This window comes from Gopherus flavomarginatus, chromosome 21, assembly GCF_025201925.1.
Source record: "Gopherus flavomarginatus isolate rGopFla2 chromosome 21, rGopFla2.mat.asm, whole genome shotgun sequence".
In the NCBI taxonomy this organism is placed as follows: Eukaryota; Metazoa; Chordata; order Testudines; family Testudinidae; genus Gopherus; species Gopherus flavomarginatus.
In genome coordinates this window covers 1728241-1752259 of record NC_066637.1, presented here as the reverse complement: position 1 = coordinate 1752259, position 24019 = coordinate 1728241, and the positions used below count along the sequence as shown (strand labels likewise).

The following is a 24019-nucleotide window of genomic DNA, read 5'->3' as shown; positions in this document are numbered from 1 at the left end:
AGAGCTCCCAGGGGCTAGCCGGGCTGCATTGCGCTCAGCACAGCCCCAGAGTTCCTGATTCCAGGATGGCTCTTCTCAGCCAGACTCCACTGCTAGGCACTGCTGGCTCAGGGCTCGTTGAGCAGAGAGCACTGCCCCGAGGCACACGGATGTGCTTGAAAGGGGCACGTGGCCTTAGCTGGAGTCGCGTGTCTCGTTCTTCCCTAGCACAGCACAGCACCTTTTGTGTGTGTGTGTGTGGGGGGGGGGTCGGTCGGGGGTCAGAGTTCCAGTTGTCAGGCAGCAGGACCTTTGTGGCAGACAGAATTACCCTGAGGTGTGAATAAAGTGCTGGAGGTTGCAACAGTGTCAGTCTGGGGGAGACGCACTGTGTTGGATGCCGCTCCCCATCCTTGTCCAGCGTGGACTGGGGAAGGCAGCCAGAGCCTTCAGAGAGAAGAATTATTCAAACCTGTTGCCTGTGCTGTTCAGCAGCAGCAGCGCAAGGGGCTCTGAGAGCACATTCCCCCTGCAGACCCCTCCAGGCACGCTGTCCTTCCCCCCGTCCAGCCCACAGAGCTCCTGCGCTTCCAGTGAAATCCACTAAACCTGCCTGTGGTATGACTCAGCTTCCGGGCTGTGCAGTGAGTGGCTTCCGGGAACTGGGGGCTCATTTAGTCAGGTTTTGTATTTTAGGGTCACTTTTAGGTGCCTGACTCTTCAGCCAAGGCGAGTTTTTGGAAAAATATGACTCTGCAGAGGGATGTGGCTCTTCGCTGGAGCTGGGTTTGTATCTTCCAGAGACCACTAGCTTCCTGGACGCTCTGCCTATATGTCCAGGCTGTTTGGCTGAGAGAAAGGCCAGATGCTCCTTTGAAAGCACGTTACACAGAACAGAGAGAATAGGGGACCATGTAACTCCCAAGGGAGTAGTAGGGCCTCCATTCACATGCAATTTATCCTGTTTATGAGAGTTTTATATACATGGGCCCAGATAATCATCATAGAAACAAGCAATGTGGGAACAGTAGGAACAGATCTAAAGGGACTCTGAAATGGAATGGCAGTAAAGGAGAAGGAAAAGGAAATGGTTGTCTGGAATCTGGTGTATCTGTTATACAGCCCTAGACTATAATGAATATTCGTATGGCTCTTCCTCACATGCATCATTTCTAAAAACTCCTCCCAGGTCTCCTGGACCTTTGTCAACTCATCAGCCCACCAGCATCTCACCACCTCAAAAGCAACAAGATTTCCTGTGCCCTGAAACGAAGTTTTGAATATCAGCGGAGTCAGAGTCTGCAATTTACAGGACAGACTAACAACCAGAGTGACTGGAATTGGGATTCACACTGTATTTCAATTAATCCTTTAGAGGCTGCAGAATCGAGAGGCTGGCATGCTAAGGATTCATTTGCTGGCAGTCTGGGGAAAGCCAGTGATTTAAGGGTTAAGCCTGCAGTCTAAATCGAAGGTTTTACTATGGAAGGTTTAAATTGAGGTTTAAGAATTCTAAGAGGACGTATCAAACATTGATCTAATTATCCCAAGGGGGAAGCCAGTCCCAGAACAGCGACATGGAATCGAAAGGAATCCACCTCCTGTAGAGACAGTCCCACAAGGACTCTTCAGCTTATGTCAGACCCAGAGGCTGTGCAACTAGAAGAGTGGCATTAAGGAAAACTGAGCATCTTCTGGGTGAACCTCCCCCGGGAGAGTGATACCAGCCCACATGCAGAACTGCCCAGGGTTCATATATGGCAGGGCCACCAGATCCCTGCTCCTCTCCCCTCTCCGGCCCCTGCCACTAAGACAAACAAATAGGTTTCTTCTCCTCTCAAGCGGATGGTGGAGGAAATATCTGACTGCTGGCTGCAAAACTGTTTTTCAAACATTTTGAAGTAAAAGGCGGAGAGGAGCAGAGCTCCTGGGGGGCTGCTGGTATGGAGCTCAGCAAGCAGCTGTGAGTCTGAGCACGCAGGGCTGCTGTTTGTACAGGCGGCAGCAATGTCGCTGCTGCTTTCAGGGCAGGTTTGTATTTAGCACCTAACCAAGTGCATTACCGCCTCTCTCTTCCCATCAGCATCACATGGGCTACATGGAGCTTGAATTTCCCTTTGACCTGCCGCTCTGGGCACTGCCAGCAGATGACTCACAGCTGGAGCTCCAAAAACGTCCAATAATCTCAAACACAGAAATGCGCCAAAGCTGCAAACCTTCCCTAATATGGAGATTTTATCAATGGGTCACAAAGCAGTGGGAACCACAGCTCAGCACAGAGAATCCCTATTTACCTACAGGTTAAGGAATACAAAGGATCCCAGAGAGCCTGAGACATGGACATTCTTATTGCAAAGGGATCTGGCCAGTCAGCGGGGCAAATGTGGCTCAGGCTGCAATAAGCAAGTGGACGCAGTGCCAGCATCCTTGCCAAATTCCAGCTCAGGTGATTACATCCCGCTGACCTACATCCCTTTTCACTTCTGCTGGATGCAGGAGTCTTCCCTGCCTGTCACAAACCGTCACACAGCAATATTGTGCACTGCCAAACAGTTGCTGTGTTACACCACAGAGGTGACTGCAATTCAGTGGCATATCTCTTACCTACTTTGCAAGGGCACGGGGAGGCTCAGCTCCTCAGGGTTTGTAAAGTGCTCTGAGATCCTCAGGTGAAAAGCTCTAAAGACAAAGGCTTATCAATGAAGCTGTCCCAGTAACAGCAACAAGCTCTGCATGAGAATCCCCTTGTGTCAAAAAGATAGCTAAGGGTTAACGTCTCTTTCACCTGGAAAGGAGTAACCTGAAACACCTGACCAGAGGACCAATCAGGAAACAAGACTTTTTCAAATCTAGGTGGAGGGAAGTTTTGGGTGTGAGTTCTTTGTTCTTTGTCTTGTGTCTGTGCCCTCTCGGCTCTGAGAGTGATTTTTCTATCTTCTGGCTTTCTAATCTGCTGTTTCCAAGTTGTAAGTACAAAGATAGGAAGACCATAGGTTTATATTGTTTTCTTTTGTATTTACATGTGTGTAGTTGCTGGAATGTGTTAAATTGTATTCTTTTTGGATAAGGCTGTTTATTCATTTTTTTCTTTTAAGCAAATGACCCTGTATTTGTCACCTTAATACAGAGAGACCATTTTTATGTCCTTTTCTTTCTTTTTATATAAAGTTTTCTTTTTAAGACCTGTTGGAGTTTTTCTTTGGTGGGGACTCCAGGGAATTGAGTCTGCAGCTCACCAGGGAGAGTCAGGGGGAAAATCTCTTTGTGTTAGATTTACTAGCCTGACTTTGCATACCCTCTGGGTGAAGAGGGGGGAAGAGAGATTAGCCCTCTCGGTACTTGTGTTTTCCAGGACTGGAAACAGGGAGGGTGGAGTCCCTCTGTTTAGATTCACGGAGCTTGCTTCTGTATATCTCTCCAGGAACCCAGGGAGGGAACACCTGGAGGGGAGGAGGGGGAAGGGAAATGGTTTATTCCCCTTTGTTGTGAGACTCAAGGAATCTGAGTCTTGGGGTCCCCCAGGGAAGATTTTGGGGAGACCACAGTGAGCTAGGCACTGTATAAATCCCTGGCTGGTGGCAGCGTTATCAGGTCCAAGCTGGTAACTAAGCTTGGAGGTTTTCATCCTAACACCCATATTTTGGACGCTAAGGTCCAGATCTGGGAAAAAATGTTATGACAACTTGTGTCAGGCAATACACAAAGCTAGCTCTGAAAAGGGGAGCATGTCTCCATTGGTCTACTCTTCCCCCTCCAGCCCAGTTCCAGGCTTTGAGAAGTACACCCCATCTCTGCCCTTCCATGGGAGAAATGCTGCTTCCAAAGACAATCAGTCTGGGTTACATTCACTCGCCTGCATGTTGCTTGGAAAACGATGGGGAAGACTGTCCCACAACAATGGAGCTCTGACCAAACCCTTGGCGAGCACACTCCATAACCAGAAGCTTTGCTCCAATTCATCAGCTCACGTGACCCCTGCTGCTCCCACTAATTGAATGCACAATAGACTCATTTTAATCAGACTTACCACCTCAATGAATGACTACACTGTCTCCCAGCAAAGGGCTGCTGGAACCACCTAGGCACATGCCATCATTCCTGGCCAAGGCAGAGAAACCAATCCTGAGGCTACAGCTGTCCCGGTCCGAGATCCCAGACAGCTGGTCTCCAAGAGTGACAGGGTGAAGGAGTTGAAGCTACTGATTGGTTTCAGCTACTAGTGAGACGGTCCAGCGTCTGTGACTAGGGAAGCTGACGTGAAGAGCCAGGCTGCTAGCAGGGAGCTGAGCCTGGCAGAGACAAGAGAAGCAGAACAGAGGTCAGAAGAGGGGAGAAGCAGACCCAGAGCTGCTTCAGCCAGGCCAGAAGCAACAATGGAAACAGGCCTGAAGCAAGCACTGGGACAAGGACAGAGTTGGGGAAAGCACTTTGCTCATTACCAAAGGCTCTGGTGGATCTCACAGGTTTCCCTTATGTCCCAGGACAGAATCCCCTCCTGCCTGAGGACTAAATGTGTTCAGGGGAGGCAGCCCCGCTAGAATTTCCATGTTCCACTCAGATACACAAAGCCAGCACTGGCCCATTTCAGAACGGGGCTTTCCTGAGGGTCTTCTCGACTTTACCACTTTGTATTCTATGGCCCCAAAGATGTGCTGGGCAGATGCAAAATAACAACCCCAGCTGCAAACAGTGAATGATCGAAACTCAGATAGGGGATGAAGATGAGGGAGAGAGGGATGAGATCATCGCAGGGTTACTCAGATGGAAGCAAAACATGGAAAAAGTTAAAGTTAAGAACTGTAAAAATACTAGCTCCTGCCCCTTGTTGTGGGCACCGCACAAGGAGTGAGCACCTGTGAGACTTAACAGAGAGAGCAGGGAACCAGCCTATAAGACAGTCTCATTTGGAACGACTTTCACTGAGTAATCAATAAATACAACAGGCACTTTATGTGTAGCACTTTCCATTCATAGAGCTCCGTGCCCTTTGGGGGATTAGCACCAATTGCCCACGTGCAAATGGGGAAACTGAAGCCTAGAGTGACCGGCCCAAGTCACATAGGGAGGCAAACACGACTAGAACCTAGATCTCCTGAATCACAGTCCTGATTCCACTGGACGGTGCTGCTGCCCTACCGACATAATTCCTTCCAGCCCAAAGGGATCCAAGAGTTGAAAAGGGACTGTGGTTTGTGCAGTGCTGTGTGTTGCTAGGATGAAAGGCGCTCTGGCACTGCAAAGCAGATACAAATGGAGTCTCGTTACTTGGCCAGACTGGGATGGGCCTACCCTGAATACAGCTATCAAAGCAGACAGGGGTGGTGGAGCTCAGGAAATACTCGGAGGGATCTACCTGCTGCCAAAGGAATATTTAAGTAAATAATGAAACCAGCTCCTTAAGAGGGTCAATTCACATCTGGCCTTGGCCTTCTTCCTTTCTCCATCTGTCCCTTTCATCTCCCTCCATCCCTCTTTGCTCCCAGCCCATGACCTTCTCCTGCCAGGAATTAGGAGCCACAGAGCAATTGCCCAAGAATAAACAACTGCTTGTGCCACTGTCTGGACAATGGTGATTAGCTAGTAACAAGCAAGGAAGTGGGCTGGCTAATGCTCTGGGAGAACACAGCTTTTCTGTCTGGAAGATGCAGTAGGAATCAGGGCCCCCTGCCTCTTGTGGAAATATCTCCAGCAAGTAGATTCCATGGGGGCTCCCAGGTAACTTGCTAGAATGCATTTCCCTTGGCCAGGTCCCCATCCCAGCCTATGGGCTGCTCAGGTGGCAGCCCAGGCTTTGCTGTCCCATTAGTTCTGGAGGAGGAGAAGAAAACAAGCTTTTACCCACTTAAAACAGCTTGGGAGGAAGCCAAGAAAGACATCAGCACAAAGAGCAGAGACCAGGCCCACTGGAGAATGCCAGCACCCAAAGGGTGGGAGAGATGAGAGAGAGACGCACAGGCATTGCCAGGAAGGATCAGACCTGTGGCCCATCTAGCCCAGAATTCCACCTGTAAAATGGCCAACACCAAGTGCTTCTGAGGTAGGAGCAGGAAATGCCTACTCCCTAGTAGTTAGAGATTGATTGAAGCCCTGAAGCAGGAGGTTTGATCTCTAGCAACATTCATGCTTTCATCGACTTTGGTTATTCTTGTTATCCCTGGGCTGGCCCATCCCTGTAGCAGGAGCCATGGGGCAGGCGGTGACACAGCTACTCTTGTAATCTGAACAAGTCTAGGTCCTGTAGCGATGTCTGTGTCCCAGGGCTTGGGCTCCTCAGCTGCAACTCAGATTCACCCAGGCTACCCCGGGACCAGTCTGCCTACCAATTCAGTGAATGCCCCAGCATCCGGGGGCCCAGCTACCCTCGAGATAATGGCACAGGGACAGTGCGAGATTTCTGGAGGGGGACTCGGAGACTTTCAGGCCCAGAAGAGACCTGTCTGGCAGGCCACAGGGTTTCCTGCTGAAGGGGTTGGGGTGACCTGGCATCAGTGCCCACGCACTCAGACAGGTTTCAGCACAGCTTCAGCATTTCAGCCCTCCAGCCCTCCCTCAAAAGGGAAGGCCGCCAGTGATGTAGAACGGTCTGCCCTCTGTGAGGGCTTGGGCATGCAAAGGACCTTTCCCGGGGTCAGCACTATAGAGCCAGAGAGCAGGAAGCAAGCCCCTGGGGACAGCCCTGCACCCTGGATGGCAGGGCACAGCCAGCAGAAACGTGGCTATCAGCACTTGGGACAAACAGGGCTGTCGGAGGGGAGCGTCGCACGGTCTCTGGAGAGTGCAGGGAATAAGGGAGTCAGACAGTGGAGCAGAGACCCACGCACAGTTCTGATGAGAGAATGTCACCACCAGGAATAAAGCCTGGGTAACACAAAGATTCCTAAATCCACTGGCAAGTGAGCCCAGAATGGGTTTACAATCTGCTTTAATCCAAAGCAGTTCAATTAGTCTTTAAGACAAATCCTATTGTGTTGCTTTTCTTACGCGCCATGTTTCATAGTTTTAAAACGGCAGCCCTTTGGTTGTTCACTCCAAATAAAGTCGTTTCAGATACTGAAACGGGCTGCCCTGGCTCAGCTAGTGCCCAGACACTGGCCACAGGTGGGTGGGTCAGTGGGAGGGGCAAGGGGATGCACAACATTGCTCAGATCCTACTACCATGGATCTGTGGCGAATTAAAACGATGTGTCTGTGTAATAGTAGGTCCCTGCCATGGGTACCCGTCAGCATCCGCCTTGAGGCTTATGGTAACATGGGTTTAGGGAAGGCTGGAAGAGCAGAGGCAGCTCATAACCAGCAGCTGGCAGCGCTAGCACTTGCATGCTGCCCTAGCCAGCCCGAGGACCTGAAAGGGGCAGCGTCTCAGCTGCAACCTAGAGCATACGGGGATCGCTCCCCTCAGTCCAGCCAAGCAGAAGGAATCATGGCATCACATGGCACTGCTGCTGATGGACAGCAGGAAAGCTGCCCGGGTCACTCTGTGGCCATCCGAGATGACAGGATGGTGCCAGCAGGAAAAGAAAGCCAGAGGGAGAGAGATCCCAGTGTGGACAGCCTGAATTCTGTGCTCAGCAAGCACTGCAATGAAGAGCCAGGGTTGGCACGGCAAGAGCTACAGTAAGCCAGGATTGGCGGCACTGGCAGCGGGATGCAGAGGACACAGTATTGGAACAGCAAGGTGTGCACTAGGCCAGGCTGGAGCCTGAGCAGCACCTACCCACAGGCTGGCGGCTCTCTGCCCAACGTTGATAATGTTAGTGGAGGAGCAGAGGATGCAGGCAAATCCCTCCTGCCCATGGCAGCAGGCTCCTCAGGGCAGAAGCGTCACATAACCAACGTTCCAGAGTCAGCTGGACCCCGTTCTCTGCCACAGGGCTTTGCCCCGGCTTCCAGCAGCAGAGGATTTCAGGGGCATGCCTTATGCCAACGTGGAGGGGAAGGCTGGACAGTGGCATCTCTTGGAAGGGGTCACACACCGCAGCACCAGGAGGGCTCTAAATGCTCAGACCTGATGTCATGCAAGCCATGTGCCAGCCAGTTAGGGTTATTAGGCACAGTCTAAATCTGGGCTAAGATGATAAAGTTAAACTGCCTGCCCAGAACTAATCACCCTAAGTACCTAGCCGTGTCACCGTTACTTAGCAGAGATCACAGAGAACAGCACTGTTTAACGAGGCCTTCTGTGGAGCAGGCTGCGCTGCCTGACAGGTATGGAATGGGGAGGCTCTTCCCCTTTGTCTTTCCTCCTAAGCCGCTGCCTGTGTGTGGCACTCACGGCACAGTGCCCACAAGCAGTGAGTCTGCAGTGCCAAGTTCGCAGATGGTGCTCAGAGGAAGCAATAACGATCAGCAGCAGACCAGGGAAAAGCTAAATATAAAGAGCCTGTCTACAGACGTTTTTTCCTCCTGCCGATAATGGCCCACCTCACCTGACCACTCTCGCTATAGCTAGTACGGCAACACCCATGGTTTCCTGTCCTCTGTGTATATGCATCTTCCTACTGTGTTTTCCACTCCATGCATCCCATGAAGTGGGTTTTAGCCCACGAAAACTTATGCTCAAATAAATGTGTTAGTCTCTAAGGTGCCACAAGGACTCCTGTTCTTTTTGCTGATACAGACTAACACGGCTACCACTCCAAAACCTGGGACCTGATATAGCCACCGCAAAGGTGGGACCCAGTCTGACTCCCCCTGAAGCCAATGGGAGCTTTGCTATTGACACAGAAAGGGAGCAGGATCATTTGAACATACTTAGCCCTGGGGGAAACAGTGGGCAGAAGAGCCAGCAGGAAGCTCATGGGGCGGGACGAAGTCTCCTATACCTCCCAGAATGGCACAGTGGAGAGGGCTCCCTGTAGATTTCGTTTAGTGAGGTGGGCGGGAGGCACTAACCCTGCACATTGCTACAGATCCCTGTTCCGTTTTGGTTGGTAGGCACAAATTTGACAATTTTTCTGGGAAAAGGGCCCCCTGCAATGCTTATTTGGGTAAGTCCTGCTCCTCCCAGAGCTGGAAACCTCACACCTGTGCTCCGAAAAGGTACCAGTCCCGTCCCACTTCAAACATCCCATCCCTGGAGACCCTCCATCTGTGCAAGCAGCTCCCCTGAGAGGCATGGGGTTAACTAGTGCCAGCTGGGAACACGAGCAGCCTGAAATTCTGCAGGAATTCCGCAACTTTGCTGGGATTTCCCCTCTTCTTCCTATGTTGCTAAAACAAACTCCTTGTTCACCTTCATTTTCACCAATAAAACCAGGACTCTGCATGAGCCAGTGAGGGAGTGGGACACCGGCCAAGACCAGGGGGAAATTTCATCAGCAGAAAAACTGCCTTCTGTCCTTTCAGACCATGCAAAACTGCAGCCAAAGGCAGCTGCCATTCCACTCTGCGTGAAGCCCGTAAAAACTTGAGACTGCAGTTTCCACTAGCAGGACCCATTGCCCTCACCCCTTCCAGTAGCTTTGAGACAGATAAAATAATTCATTCATCATTCAGTCCTGAAGTGTGAACAGACAGAGGACTTGTGGCCCTAGGGCTGTCAATTCAGCACTTGTAAATTCTCTCAAGAAAGAGAAACTTCTGATAGCTGTGCTGGGAGTTAACAGGAAATGTAACAATGAATACCCAGGAGAGACAAGCTGTGTGCCTGAGTACTGTGGAGCAGGTACCCTGCTTGCTGCACACAGCTTCAGAAATAGTTGCTAGGTATTGGTGCGGAATAGACTTTACAGGCCTGAACCAGTCACTGATTCCAGATGGAAAATTCAAATGTAGTTCTCAAAGGGAATTTGCTACCATGACTGGGCCTTTTCCAATGGGAACAAGTAGCCCCCTCCTATGGAGGGAGCCACGCTGGAGTAACAATCATTGTCCCACTAAGCCAAAAGGCTGGCCTAGGGCATGAACCAAATGCCCTGCACAAGCACAATTTTCAGCTTTGAAAGGGACAAGAAAGCTTTGAATTCTAGGGTTTCTGTGAGCAAGTTTCAGCTCGTTGCTATTAGGAGCAAGTTCCTAATTTCACTGGAAGAAAAATGATCCACCACCTCTGCACACCCGTCTCCTTCCAACAGTCAGTCTCTGCTGGAACAAAATCTTACCTTGGCTCTTTTCCTATTGCTGCCCCTTGGCCCCAGCAGTCAGCCAATATCTTGGGCCTTGCTGGGCTGTTTCCATTAGGAGGAGAAACAGATTATGAGTCAGATATTTCTTTGGTGTCATCCTGTTTATTTAAAAAGCATGGACATCGAGCCTTTTTCCCAAACAGCAGCAGGGAGTTTCCTTGCTCAGAATCCCATATCTGCCTTTCCTGCGACTACTGGGCCCAAAAGAATTCCAGCTTCCACTCATCACTACTCCTCTAACTCATTCTCTCTCTTTCTCTGGCACACACACAACGCCCCGGACTCTGCACTTGCAACCAGTATCCCAGGAAACCCCTCAGCTTCTTGTTCAGGCCATGGGGAGTGGCTTCTGTCAGCTACAAAGGGGCATTTAATTGCGCCTTCATTTAGCCATCATAACATTATAAACTTTGAGGGAATCATTGATGCAAACGAGAGAAGAAACAAGAGAGGCAATATTCTCCTGAAGGACTGTGGTCTCTCCAAAGGCTGCTAGGGCGGAATGTGAAACTGAACACAAAAGAGGGTGACTAACTCCAGGCCAGCAGCTCAGAATTCCTCCCACTCTCTGGAAAGGGAATCTCATCTCTCCTCCAACAATCACTCCAGGGGCCCAGAGCAGATCCATTTATTGAGCAGAACTGAGCTCCTAGGCAGCTTTCATTGGGCTGGCGGAGGAGGAGCCACTGTGGTCAGTGATGGCATGACTGGGAGAAGAGAAGACTGGATTTGGCACAGGCTGCTGGGAGAGCCTACGAGAGTCACAGGCCATGGTCACTCTAGTGAGGGTGCCGTGGAGAGTCTGTGCCATATATGAAAATCCTACAGCTCAGCTCCCTTTGGGTGTGGTGCTTGGTGCCCCGTCCCACCAGGAGGGCTTTCTGAGTAACATCAGAGACTGAATCCCCTGGGACCCGTTTGAGAGGCAAGGAGCAAGGCCATTTCTGGCCACACACAAGGACTCAGTTTATTCAGAGTTACAGAGCCTTGTACTAAGTTTCAGGAGGGATGGGAAGCCCAGCATGTAGGAATGAGTCTGGGATGGACATGCGAGCCCAGCTCCCAGCAGGGTGCCTCAGGAGGGTCAGACTAGCATGATTACTGCTCATCTAGAAAGGGGTGGAGTTCATAAACCTGGCTGGTATCTAGTGAAAACCAAAAGCCTTGTCCCACATGCTGCCATGGCCATGCTGAGGCAAGAGGAAACACGTCTCACTGTAACATCCTGCCCAGCACTGAGGCACAAATACCTGAGTCAGGTGCAGTGCAGCAGAAGCTTGCAGCACTAAGCCCACAATTAGCAGTAGTGTTACTGTGCCTGCAGGAGATAGCTGGACACACCTCTCTCATTACAGGGCAAGTTGTCCTCTACAGCGGTGGTTGTAAACCAGGGGTACATGCACCCCTGTGGGTATGCAGGAGTCTCCTGGGGGTACATCAGCTCATCTAGAGATTTGCCTAGTTTTGCAACAGGCTACATAAAAACCACTAGCGAAGTCAGAACAATCTAAAATTTCATACGGAGAATGACTTGTTTATACACTCTATACGCTATACACTGAAATGTAAGCGCAATATTTATATTCCGATTGATTTGGAATATAAATATTTTTATAATGAGATGGTAAAAATGAAAACCTAAGCAGTGTTTCCATAAGAGTGCGGCTGTGACACTTCTGTATGTGTGTGTCTGATTTTGTAAGCAAGTAGTTTTTAAGTGAGGTGAAACTTGGGAGGCCACGCAAGACAAATCAGACTCCTGACAGGAGTACCGTGGTCTGGAAAGGTTGAGAGCCACTGCTCTGCAGGACTAAGCTACCCAGACCCTGATCCCAGGCTTTTGCCCAGCCAAGGCCTGCATCTAGGACTCCAGACTCCCGTGTTCCTTTTGTGGCAGTGGGAAGAGCTTATTTATGGTTTCGAGCCTGGGGCAGCAGGGTAACCTCACACAGCTGAGAAACCTATTTGCACCTATAAATAAGCCCAGAAAATTTGCTTGCAAGGTGCAGCAGGAACTCCTCTAGCTTTGTCTGGGTTTCAGGTTCCTTCCCTCACCTGCTAGCTCTGTCAGAGAGGCTTCCTCACACAGAGATCCCCCACGGCAGAGGGGCAGACTGCATCAACACAGCATAGGCACTACACCTCTTCTTGTCAGAGGCAAATCCTCTTTCTGCAAAATTCAAGCAGGACTCACTGGCTCCTGCCAGCAGAGGGGCCCAGCACCATGCTCAGGTCACAGACTACCAGCGTCCTCTCTTGGGGGCTAGAAACTGGCGGTTATGAGACTTATAGAAACCAGAGAGGCAGTTAGTTCCCAGCTGTGGAGATGTAACTAACCAGCCTCAGGAAGAGACTACAGCAAACATATAACTGGACTATGCACCATTTCCTGACAGTTCCGAGCCCCACCCCTCTCAGCGGTGACCAGCAGAAAGCCTGGGCTGAGAACGGCACAGAAATGACCAAGTTCTGCAATGGAAGGACAGGCTCTAGGGACCCGAGGAAGACACTGTTCTGAAGAGGCTTAGTAGCAGGGTCGGCACAGGGAAACAAGGAGGCTGACACATCTGGATGCCAACAGGCAGAGTTTGCTTTGTGAGTGGAGAGGTTATGTGCACAGTTCAGTGGAAGTGCATCTCCAAGATGGGACTCTTTGTTTGGAAGAAGTAACTTGGGGCATCTTCGCCCCTCGCCCATAGCTGTGGTTCAGCCTAAAGCTAGCCCATTCCTTACGGCGGCAGCACCAACTCCTCTCTGCACTCAGAACCTGGCCTGCTCCCTCCAGTCCCTCAAAGCTCCACATCCTCAAACCAGAGCCCAAATATTTGTTCTGTCACAGCGGAACGCACCATCACCGGCTACTGGAGAGGAGAGAAGGGTACGAAACACACAGGAGTGATGACAGGAGGCCAACAGGCGTGCAGAAGTGGCCAAGAGAGGAGAGCCTTGGGACTCCAGAGTCACGACAAGGGCCCGCAGGTGCAAAGCCCTCAGTGCTGAGCAGATGAGGGACTGCTGCTGACGGGGTCCAGTCCGATTACTGTATCTGAGAAGGATGAGAGAAATGTGCCTGCTGTGAAGCTTTGCTGCCCACACTTTGCAATCATTCCCTGGAGAACACAATAACCACTCTGTGCACGCTGCATCTCCAGGGCCTCTGACAGCCTAGTAACAGCCTCTCCATTGGCTGGCCCACCGGAATTACCATCTCACTTGACCTATTAGGAATAATGATGGGAGCAACGCAGGAATCCTTTTCTATGGGTAAGAGAAAGTTGCTCAAAGAACAGGGAAACTTGCAGCCCTGGGATAAACAGGGAGACTCAGGGACCTGTTTTAACCCATCTCTGCCTTGTGAGCAGGAGAAGGGAGATTAAAGAGTTTCCTTCCTGCATCCCAGCCACCCGCTGCCCCAAGGATTTACTACTTTTGCTTTACAGGGAACAGAGGAACTTTGACTATTAAACAGTTTAGAAAATGTATCTATGATCCCAAGTCAGCAGGTTGCAACTAGGACAGGGAGTTACACCCTAAGACAGCTCCCTGCTTCGTTCACATGCCAAGTTCCAGTTAGGAGTCGTCAGCAGAGAGCCTCCCAGATCCCAGACAGCAACTGGAGCCCCGCTGGCTGCTCATCGGTTGGTTGCCAAAACGAACTGCTTCAGAGCTTGAACAGAGAACCCCAAGCTTCGGTCTTGGCAGGAGAGGAGGTTTTCCTGGTTCCCACCTAGAACCCCTCACCAAAGGTGACCAGATGTCCTGATTTTACAGGGACAGTCCTGATTTTTGGGTCTTTTTCTTATATAGGCTCCTATTACCCCCCCACCCAAGTCCCGATTTGTCACATTTGCTGTCTGGTCACCCTACCCTCACCCAGTGTGATACAGACAAGCATGGCCACTGGCTGCGGGCAGTTCCCTAGATACCAACTGAGGGCAGAATGGGCCCTGAGAGCATGGTGACCTGGAAAGCATTTCACCATCATGCAACTCCTGTCCCAGGGATGATGATTTTTCACCTATTGTTTGAAATCCAAATGGCTGTTTATTTTATCACACTGCAGCTGTCTTGGTGACTCAGCAGTGAAATGATGGCAGGGCCACCGAGCGCCAGGTCCTCTGCTACCCTGGGAGGCAAAAGCATTTGTCACAGCCAACTTTATTTACATCACAGAACAACACAATAACTTACTATCAGTTAAATATTTGTTTGGACTGAACACAAACATTTATGCAACAAGTTAGACAGGCACAGAGGCCAAGTGCAATCTGTCTCTATTAACAGTAGTCAAGTGTGGGAATGGCTGTATTTAGCACTGCCTCTGGAGAGAGAGCTCTATGCCAGCGTGGCACCAACAGTGAGAACAGAACTGAAGGAGTGAGGACACTGTAAGGCCAGGACCAGGGTGTAGCAGTACCTGGAGGCGGGAGCTAAGAAGAGCAGCACACAGACAACCTACAGCACACCCGGGAAAAGTGCAGTCCCAACAGCATTGGAGACTGAGGTTCTCCATCTACCAATAGAGGAAGCATTGCATGGGCACTCCAGAGCAGGTACTGCAGCTTTTCCCATACTGCCCCCACCCACTACCAAGGGGTAATACATGCCTGTGGATTTAGGCTCCTAAGTCACTTCTGAATATGGGACAAGGAAGAGTTCGAGAATTTTACCCATAGTGTTTTTGCCATGCAGGACATCTTTCCAGCTCAGCCACTCTGAGTACTTTCCTATAGGCCACATAGACACTGACTTCCAGTCACTACAGACCTGGTCTGGATTCAAATCAGTAACAGGTTAGTCCATTTTCTGATAATTCCCTTTTCCTTTGGGCTTTGCCATGTGCTATGCAGATAATCCATTTTATTTGCAGTTGAAATGTCATTTTGAAAAACCCTATAGACAAAGATCGAAATATCCAACGGTATCTACAGGGCACCTATCACAGCCGCTGCACACCGGGTTACCTTCAGCGCCAAGCTGAATCCAACGTTGAAACAACCGTAAAGAATAAAGCTGTCAGACACATAGAAGAACATAAATGGTTGGGCAAAAGTCAACATGGTTTCTGTAAAGGAAAAATCATGTCTTACTAATCTATTAGAGTTCTTTGAAGGGGTCAGCAAACATGTGGACAAGGGGGAATCCAGTGGACACAGTGTACTTAGATTTCCAGAAAGCCTTTGACAAGGTCCCTCATTAAATGCTCTTACGTAAATTAAGTTGTCATGGGATAAGAGGGAAGATCCTTTCATGGATTGAGAACTGGTTAAAAGACAGAGAACAAAGGGTAGGAACAAATGGTAAATTTTCAGAATGGAGAAGGGTAACTAGTGGTGTTCCCCAAGGGTCAGTTTAGGACCAATCCTATTCAACGTATTCATAAATGATCCAGAGAAAGGGGTAAAAGGTGAGATGACAAAGTTTGCAGATGATACTAAACTGCTCAAGATAGTTAAGACCAAAGCAGACTCTGAAGAACTTCAAAAAGATCTCACAAAACTAAGTGAATGGGCAACAAAATAGCAAATGAAATTTAATGTGGATAAATGTAAAGTAATGCACATTGGAAAAATAACCCCAACTATACATAAAATATGATGAGGGTTAGTTAGCTACAACTTATCATGAAAGGGATCTTGGAATCATTGTGGATATTTCTTTGAAGATGTCTATGCAATGTGCAGTGACAGTCAAAAAAAGCAAACAGGATGTTAGGAATAATTAAAAAAAGGGATAGAGAATAAGACAGAATATCTTATTGCCCTTATATAAATCCGTGGTACACCCATATCTTGAATAATACGTACAGATGTGGTCTCCTCATCTCAAAAAAGATATACTGGCATTAGAAAAGGTTCCGAGAAGGGCAACTAAAATGATTAGGGGTTTGGAATGGGTCCCATATGAGAAGAGATTAAAGAGGCTAGGACTTTTCAGCTTGGAAAAGAGGAGACTAAGAGGGGGATATGATAGAGGTCTATAAAAATCATGAGTGATGTGGAGAAAGTGAATAAGGAAAAGTTATTTACTTGTTCCCATAATATAAGAACTAGAGGCCACCAAATGAAATTAATGGGCAGCAGGTTTAAAACAAATAAAAGAAGGTTCTTCACACAATGCACAGTCAATCTGTGGAACTCCTTGCCTGAGGAGGTTGTGAAGGCTAGGACTATAACAGGGTTTAAAAGAGAACTGGATACATTCATGGAGGTTAAGTCCATTAATGGCTATTAGCCAGGATGGGGTAAGGAATGGTGTCCCTAGCCTCTGTTCATCAGAGGGTGGTGATGGATGGCAGGAGAGAGATCACTTGATCATTACCTGTTAGGTTCACTCCCTCTGGGGCACCTGGCATTGGCCACTGTCGGCAGACAGGACACTGGGCTAGATGGATCTTTGGTCTGACCCAGTTTGGCCATTCTTATGTTCCAAGCAGGGGTTCCCAGAGCCCAGGCTGCCTGTACCCCAGTAATAACTCACTAACCCCAGCAGGGCTGGCTTTAGGCCGATTCTCCCAATTCCCCGGAATGGGGCCCCGTGCCAGCACCTTTTAAATTTTTTACTCACCCGGCGGCGCTCCAGGTCTTCAGCAGCACTCAAGGACTCAAGTGCTGCATCCTTCACACAATCCACTGATCAGCCCATTAGAAGGCAGCAACTGCCTCGACCGGCCTGAGCCCAGACTGGCTTTAAAGACCTTGAGGTGAAAGGCTCCATATACCATCCTCTGCACTGGGGAGTGATCTTTGCCCTCCCCAAATTATAGCACACCCAACCCTTTGGGAGATGTTAAGAGTTGGGAAGCAAGCTGCAGCCACACTCCTACACCTGCAGAAAGTGATGTGAACTAACAACCCTGCCTACAGCTGGGCCAGGAACTCCTGGGCTCACCACCCCATTTCATCTTATAGGCTCTAAGAGCCTGGGTATTCCCAACATTAGCCAGAATTCATGTTATCGGGGGAGGCAGATCCTGCTGCGTCACCGTAAGAGTAGAATCCCTTCTCCTCTGTTTAGTAACGTGAGCCCAGCAACCAGCTTGTTTAGTTTTAGGACTTTTCACCTTACCACAACTACACAGAGACACATCCTAGAAGGGGAAAAGCAACGTTACTTTTCAGCCTTCCCAGTGATCATTTCATCTGTGAGCTGAAAAAATGTCTGCCCAGTTTCTGGCTGGCTGTGCACAATTAGAACAGCAGTGCACACATGAGCTGTGACACTCAGCCCCTGCCTAGCATGAGCCTTCCACACGCACAGCAGATTTGACCTACCACCAAGATCCTCAGTAATATCCAGAGTGGAGCTCCAGGAGAAACGTTCCACTGCCCCATACTCCAGCTCCCTCAGAGCAGTCGGGAGAGTTTCCAGCTCATATGTGCCCCGCTTTTTCCAGTACAGAAACATACTGAAGAGAAACCTGGTGGTCTGCTGAAGCAGTCGGTACTTCTGCCTTTGCTGTTAGCTCTCAGCTGCGTGGAACTGTGCCCACAACATGTTTCGGCATCGTGGGACTAGCAGGAGGAGGCCAGACTTCAGCTCTGAGGAGCAGGTCCTGGTGTATGGACAAGTGCTGCATTCATCCTGAGCAATGGGAATTCTGGGGTGGCAGAGGGGGCTACTAGAAACGGACCAATGCTCTGTGCAGTGGGGCAGACAAAGGGCCTTTCTTCAGCCTCCCACAGACATTTCACAAATTTCACTTTCCATCATCTATGAAAGAAATTCAGCTGAGGAGACAAGACACATTTGTGATTATTTTAATCACTAGAAAGAACAGGGCTGTTCAGCAATTCTGCTGTTACAAAAAGTTTTCAAAGGGAAAAATGTGTCCCCCCCAAAACCCTACTACGGCACCTTCCTTCCTCAAAGGAAGCTCACTCCACAAACCCAACAGTATCATCATCAACTGACGGGCACAAACAACGGGTGCTTTGACATCTGCTTCATTACAAAATAAATAAATAAATTTTAAAAACCCATTGACAATTCGTAGCTATTTGAAAAGTTGGTCTGGTGCCAGGCTGGTGGACTGGAGGCAGCAGCTTGTATGACTAATGGAAGGATCAGTGACTGAAATGGACAGATTCCCAGCAAAAGGGTTTTCCAGATGGAGGCAGCATGCTTAGCCTCTGAAGAGAGAGAAAGGGGTTCCAGCGTAACTCACCCTCTGGCTTATCCCTGAAGAATCAGCCACTAGCAACTCCAGAGACCTGCCCCACCCTGGCTACAAGGAGGGTGTCTGGGATCAAGCAGAATCCAAACATGCAGAGAACATGCCCATGACCTCAGGCAGTGAGGCCACTGAATAATCAAGGGGACAGGCCTGCTTTTCCACTCTGGTGAACTGGTTCCACTCCCTCTTCTGGCTGGCTGTCTCTCTACACAGCTCATCTGAGCAATTAAAGCACCACAGGAGGATCTGAGAGGGAGGAGGGAGCACAGTCTCTTGCTTTTGTTTGGTTACTGAATTTTCTGCTGGACCATGAAGCTCAGCCATACACATTTCCTAATGGCTCCTTGGAGGTAAGCGGGGGCAAAGTCACGCTAAGTCCCAACATTTCAATTTACACCTCAGGGTGAAAGGTAATAAGTGTGAGGCTGCTACCCTTACAAGTGGGGCTCACACACTATGGATAAGCGTGGCAAACACACCAACACAGATCACACTTAGTCCTTGAACTTGCCTTTCCCAGGAGAAGCAGTGAGGTCTGAGCTCTGCCACTGACTCCCTGCATGACCCTCCGACAACTCATTTCAACTATGTGACTCAGGTGCCCCTCTGTAAGATGGGGCCATACACACAGGTGTCAGGAGTGCACTAAGATGCACCTCATGAGGCTCAGACTTTCCAGACAAGCAATTACAGAGTTCCATGTACAATACATTAGGGTAAATAAAACTGGATATTCCAGAATCTTATTGCAAACTACAGACCATTTGCATTTTAAAAAGAACAATTCAGCTGTAAGGTACCTTTTAAATATAAATTTACATTGGTTCCAGCATGCGTATAGACATTTCCCATTTTACAGAAGCTGTATTCCGTAAAGAGGTGCAGATCTAAAATGAAATGGAAGGTCAGAAGTGATCCCTGGTGCAGGAGTTGCAGAGGAGAAAGCTGTTGCATCAAGTCAGAATGTGCAGAGGGACAGATAGCAGGTCAGTACTGAACCAGCAGAGACAAGAGCTGAGAGATCTGCTGGAGGGTCTGAAAAGTGAGGAAAGCAGTTTTGAAATGGATCCTGAAATGAACCAGGAGGCAGCGGGGATATCTAAAAAGAGAGGGTGATGTGCTCCCATTCCTTTGAACATTCAGTAAGGTAAGGTAAGGCAGGCAGCAATGTGTGCACACGCTGGAGGCTACTGAGAAGGGAGTTTGAAAAGTCAAGGCAGAAGATGCTTCTATCAACAGAGCCAGAAGATTCCTACGCCCAAGGAAAGGGAAGAGCGAGGAGACTCTCAGACACAAGGCAATTCAGTTCATAGCTAGACTATAGCGCACACACACTAGAGTGAGAAACAACAAGCCAAGCTGCCATCTGCTTCAATTTGAAACAGCTGAGTCCTAAATCCCTCAAATACTGGTTCATGGTGGAAAAAACTGACAATCCTTAAGACATAACTGCCCAAGTAGGCGCCATGGAATTGGAAGAGCTCATGGCAACGCAAAGCTGCCCCAAGAAAAACATCAGCTGGAAGATTCAGTGGGTGCACTTATTTCAAATAACCCCTTTCAGCTGTGATGATGGAAAGGCAGCAGCAGGCACAGCCTGGCGCCAGGCAGAGACGTGCGGGTTTGCGAGTCACTGTCAATGGGGAGAACCCAGAAAAACAATGGTTACACCAGAGGCTTTGGGAGCTAGCACATTTCACCAGCGCTCCTGATGCCCACCCTGACCTCAGACACCTGGTTACAAGTCAAGCATTAAGACTGTGGCAAAAATCTGCTCCAATTCACCCTGATGCACACAATGGAATTCCGCCATCCCCACCCAAGCAAACAGGAGTGGTTTGTGCGGGACTTAAAAACTGCAGCAGCAAAGAGAAAAAGACTTGGGTCCACAGACTGCACTTTTCTGCAGGGAGACCCTCTGGAAAGCCACAAGGCAAGGCTATAAGAATCAGGGCTGGCTCTAGCCATTTTGCCGCCCCAAGCACGGTGGCACGCCATGGGGGGCACTCTGCCACTCGCCGGTCCCGCGGCTCCAGTGGACCTCCCGCAGGCATGCCTGCAGATGCTCCACCGGAGCCGTGGGACCAGCAGACCCTCCGCAGGGACGCCTGCAGGAGGTCCACTGGAGCCACCTGCCACCCTCTTGGTGACCGGCAGAGCGCCCCCCATGGCATGCTGCCACAAGCACGCGCTTGGCGCACTGGGGCCTGGAGCCGGCCCTGATAAGAATCCCAGGTCACAGGGTCATTTATCTGAAGATGCTCAATGGAAATGAAGAGGAGGGGACATTTTCACACTTAAGAATCCTTGACTGCCCCTTAGATCTCTGGAGTGCCTGAAGTTTGTACCCTTCCCTTCCCACATAAGTGTATGTATTGTGTGCTACTCAATACTCCAGAAAGCTCTCACAAAAACAATTTAAAGAAACTCTAGAAAGAGCCCCTCTGAGCATGTGACGGGGTGGAACAGAGCTGGGAGGACAGCACAGCGCCAAGAAGCCAGATAATACCTTTCAAAATACAGTCCCCATGTGGCAGATTCACTCTCTTACACTGCCCATACCCAGCTCTGGCTCTGAGCCTCTCTTGGGGACCTGTGCGCCGTTTGCATTGCACTGTACTGTACCTGCTGCTTCGTTAGACTGTACAGTCCTCCTAGCTGGGACCTGTAACACAGGCTGTTTGGCTCACTTCACCCATTGTATAGCAGCCTGCTCACCAACTGTCACAGACCCGGGTGTGAGTGGTCAGACAGCACCAAGGGCTGGAGTCAGGAACCAGGCAGGAAACCAGGGCTGAAGAAAGGTTTGGAACAAGCCAAGCACAGGAGCAGTTGTAGCTCTGGGCACAAGCATCGAGCAGCCAGCGACCTGCCACTGCTGCTGAGCTTAACTGCAGATGTGCAGACTCCTTGCAGCCACCTGGCAAGCCAGCCAGTCAGGTGATTCTGCCACAACCCTGCTGGGCTCAGGCTCAGCTGAGGGAACTCAGGCCCATAGTACCTGACACCAACAGGGCCCGCAAACAGCACTGCTCTCAGTCTGATAAAGAACAAGCGTAACACATCAAATGCTGACAAAGGTTAAGAGCAAAATTCACCCTGCAAAACAGGAACTCCATCTACAGCCCCCTCCTAGCGATACAGCGATGGGAATAGCTTGTCAGTGCAATAACCAGACCAGTATGTTCCAGACATCAGTAGCTCCCTCCTAGTTGGGTTTGAACAAGGAACCCGTAATTGGACTGCACTTGGCTTGCACTCACCCTTTCACAGCAGCCACGCCCTATGTCCGGCCTCTGGCTCACACATAGCGAGGCTGTCGTAGGCATGCTGGATTTTCCCCGGTCTCCCTGTCAATGCAGATTTTAAATGGTGCCAGGAGGTGGTTTGGGAGGCACCACTGCTAGGGTCAGAGAGTGGCTGGGCCATCGTCTTGATGCCACACCAGTACAGAGGGAACAGGCTCCACAGGGCTGCAGGGGGTTGGAGGAGGCAGTGTATTTTGCAGCGGATTCCTTCTTATGCACAGGGTCAGCCTGGGAATTAGGGCAGAAGAGGTCCTGTCCATGGAGCCAGAAGACTCCTGTTCCCAAGGAAAGGGAAGAGCTAGGACACTCTCAGACACAGTATCAGCTGAGTGCATTGTCTGTGAAGGGCATCTAGGCATCTGATAAAAGGGCTGTGCAGTTCAGCAGCGCTCAGCACCCACTGCCACGCCGCTCGAACTCCAGCCATGACTTTACTGAAACGGTGTTTTAGAAGACACCTACCCGCCTACAGCGCCACACTGCACAGCGTACGAAGGGTCACGGGAAAGTCCTAGTGCAATGGAAAGCAACCGAGCAACGTGTGTGCTCGCTGCCTTCGTGGTACAGTCGCCTGTGGGTGAGGGGCTCTCAGGATAGTACAAGTGCAAGGTTGACACACTAGCTGAAGAGAATACTGTGCTGTACCACAAGAGATAACGCTTCCCTGGTGTGCGCAGACACCACTGAGCAAAGCTCAACGCAACTGTGAGCATATCCAAGGCCTCCAGGATGTACGTCTAGAGTGTAATGAGCGACGGCAGCCCGCTTGGTTGTGACCCACTATTGGATGGGGGCCCTCCAGCGCTCAAAGCAGGAGCATCGACAACCTGAGCTAAAGGATGACAGCCTGTCGCTGGGAGCTGTAGCGTACTCACATCCTCTGTGGACTGGCAGACATGGACAGACATGTAGCACATACGGACATCCTGCAATCACTACTACCCTCACCCCCTTCTCTCCAGCTGCTCTGCTCTCCCCTGCTGGCCCACTCTCCCAGGGGAGGCCACAGCCATGTCCAGAGATACTGTCTTGTACCAGCACCACTGCATGTTCAGGAAGGTCAGATCGACTTGCAGCCAACCATGCAGAAACTGCTCTCTGCCATTTCAATTAGTAGTCACCCTGCAGCACGACCTGTTCTGAGTGCACCCTTTGACGGGGAAGTTGGTGCAAAGCACATGTAACCGTCTATCAATGCTCCACTTCAGCATCCAAGTCCCAGAAGCCTAGGCTGCAGCTGAAGAGATGCTCCAAGCCCACAGTTACCTAAAAATGCAGCTCATGGGCCAGATGAGGCCCACAGCTGTCCCCTCCTTATAACCACGGGGCAAATACCAAGCTGATTAAGCTGTAGCTTTTCGCTGACTGGGGACTCAGCCAACAAGGAATTTCTATCCAGGAACAAGGAAGCACCACATACAAGCAAATGCCGTTATTCGCACTCAAGACTATTATGCATATACATGTAAATTAGGCACAGACCTCTGGCTTCTGGCAAGCTGCCAATCCAGCCCTCAGTGCCAAAGTCTGGGCATCTCTGCTGTGGGCTAACTGTATGAAAAGCAGGCAAAAAATACAATTTCCTGGAAGGTTTCAGGTGGGAGGAGGGGGGAAGGCCAGTTTTCCATACAGCCTTTGACCTGAGACTGTCAGACCATCCTGTCACGACACCTGGGCAGAGCTCTTCCCGACCCCGTCGCCTATGGAGCTGATATACTTGCAGTTGAATTTAAGTCACACTTCTCTGATCATCTCTGTTTTTCTCATCATGCTACCTGCAATGTGCCCCAGTATCTGTGCCAGCTCCAAACGCTCACCTTAGAGAAAGTGCATGAGACCAAAGGTGAGACTCCGAATGCTAACAGGCAGGTGCAATGGATTTTCTTATCTTCAGCTGGAGAGAGTCAGACACAAAATCAACTAAATGTTTAAAAAACAGAAAAAAAACGCCTCCCACCCCTCCTTCTATCTTTGCACCATCCTTGTTTCAGCATACCCATCTGCTGTGCATTACACTGCTGTCCTGGCTTTTGGGGCCGGGTATCACGGGGGTCACTCCCAGACAGCCATAGATTAGTAGCAGTTTACATAAGTCCCAAGAAAAGGACACACAAGGTGTCAGCTTCAATGAGGAATTAATTTGATCTCGGAGGCTAATCAGCTCTGCCATGTTAGATTTTCCTTTGCTTTTAACCCTTCCTGCATGCCCTGCGCTGTCCCATCTCAGTCAAGGGCAAGGAAACTTCCTCTGACGAAGTAAGCCAGATACCATACTGTATACAAGGCGAGAGCCAAGCACCAACTTGTGCAACATACAAGCCACTTTGGAAAACTGAACTGTCAGCCTACGCTCCATGCTTAAGACTCAGATCAGTTCTGACAAGCATCCCTCCTCCTCAACCCAAGGTCTGTTCTGTCCCCACCTGTACATT

General features: G+C 49.9%; 1 protein-coding gene across 1 annotated transcript in view; it reads right to left on the bottom strand.

The window, feature by feature from the left end:
• Positions 1–24019, bottom strand: part of PLEKHG5 (pleckstrin homology and RhoGEF domain containing G5) — a 108488-nt gene that overhangs the window by 66303 nt on the left and 18166 nt on the right. Inside the window, exon 3 of the mRNA XM_050931590.1 lies at positions 17378–17833. Within this exon, the coding sequence (XP_050787547.1) occupies positions 17378–17510 (133 nt within the window). The 5' untranslated portion in view covers positions 17511–17833. The remainder of the gene's footprint in view (positions 1–17377; positions 17834–24019) is intronic.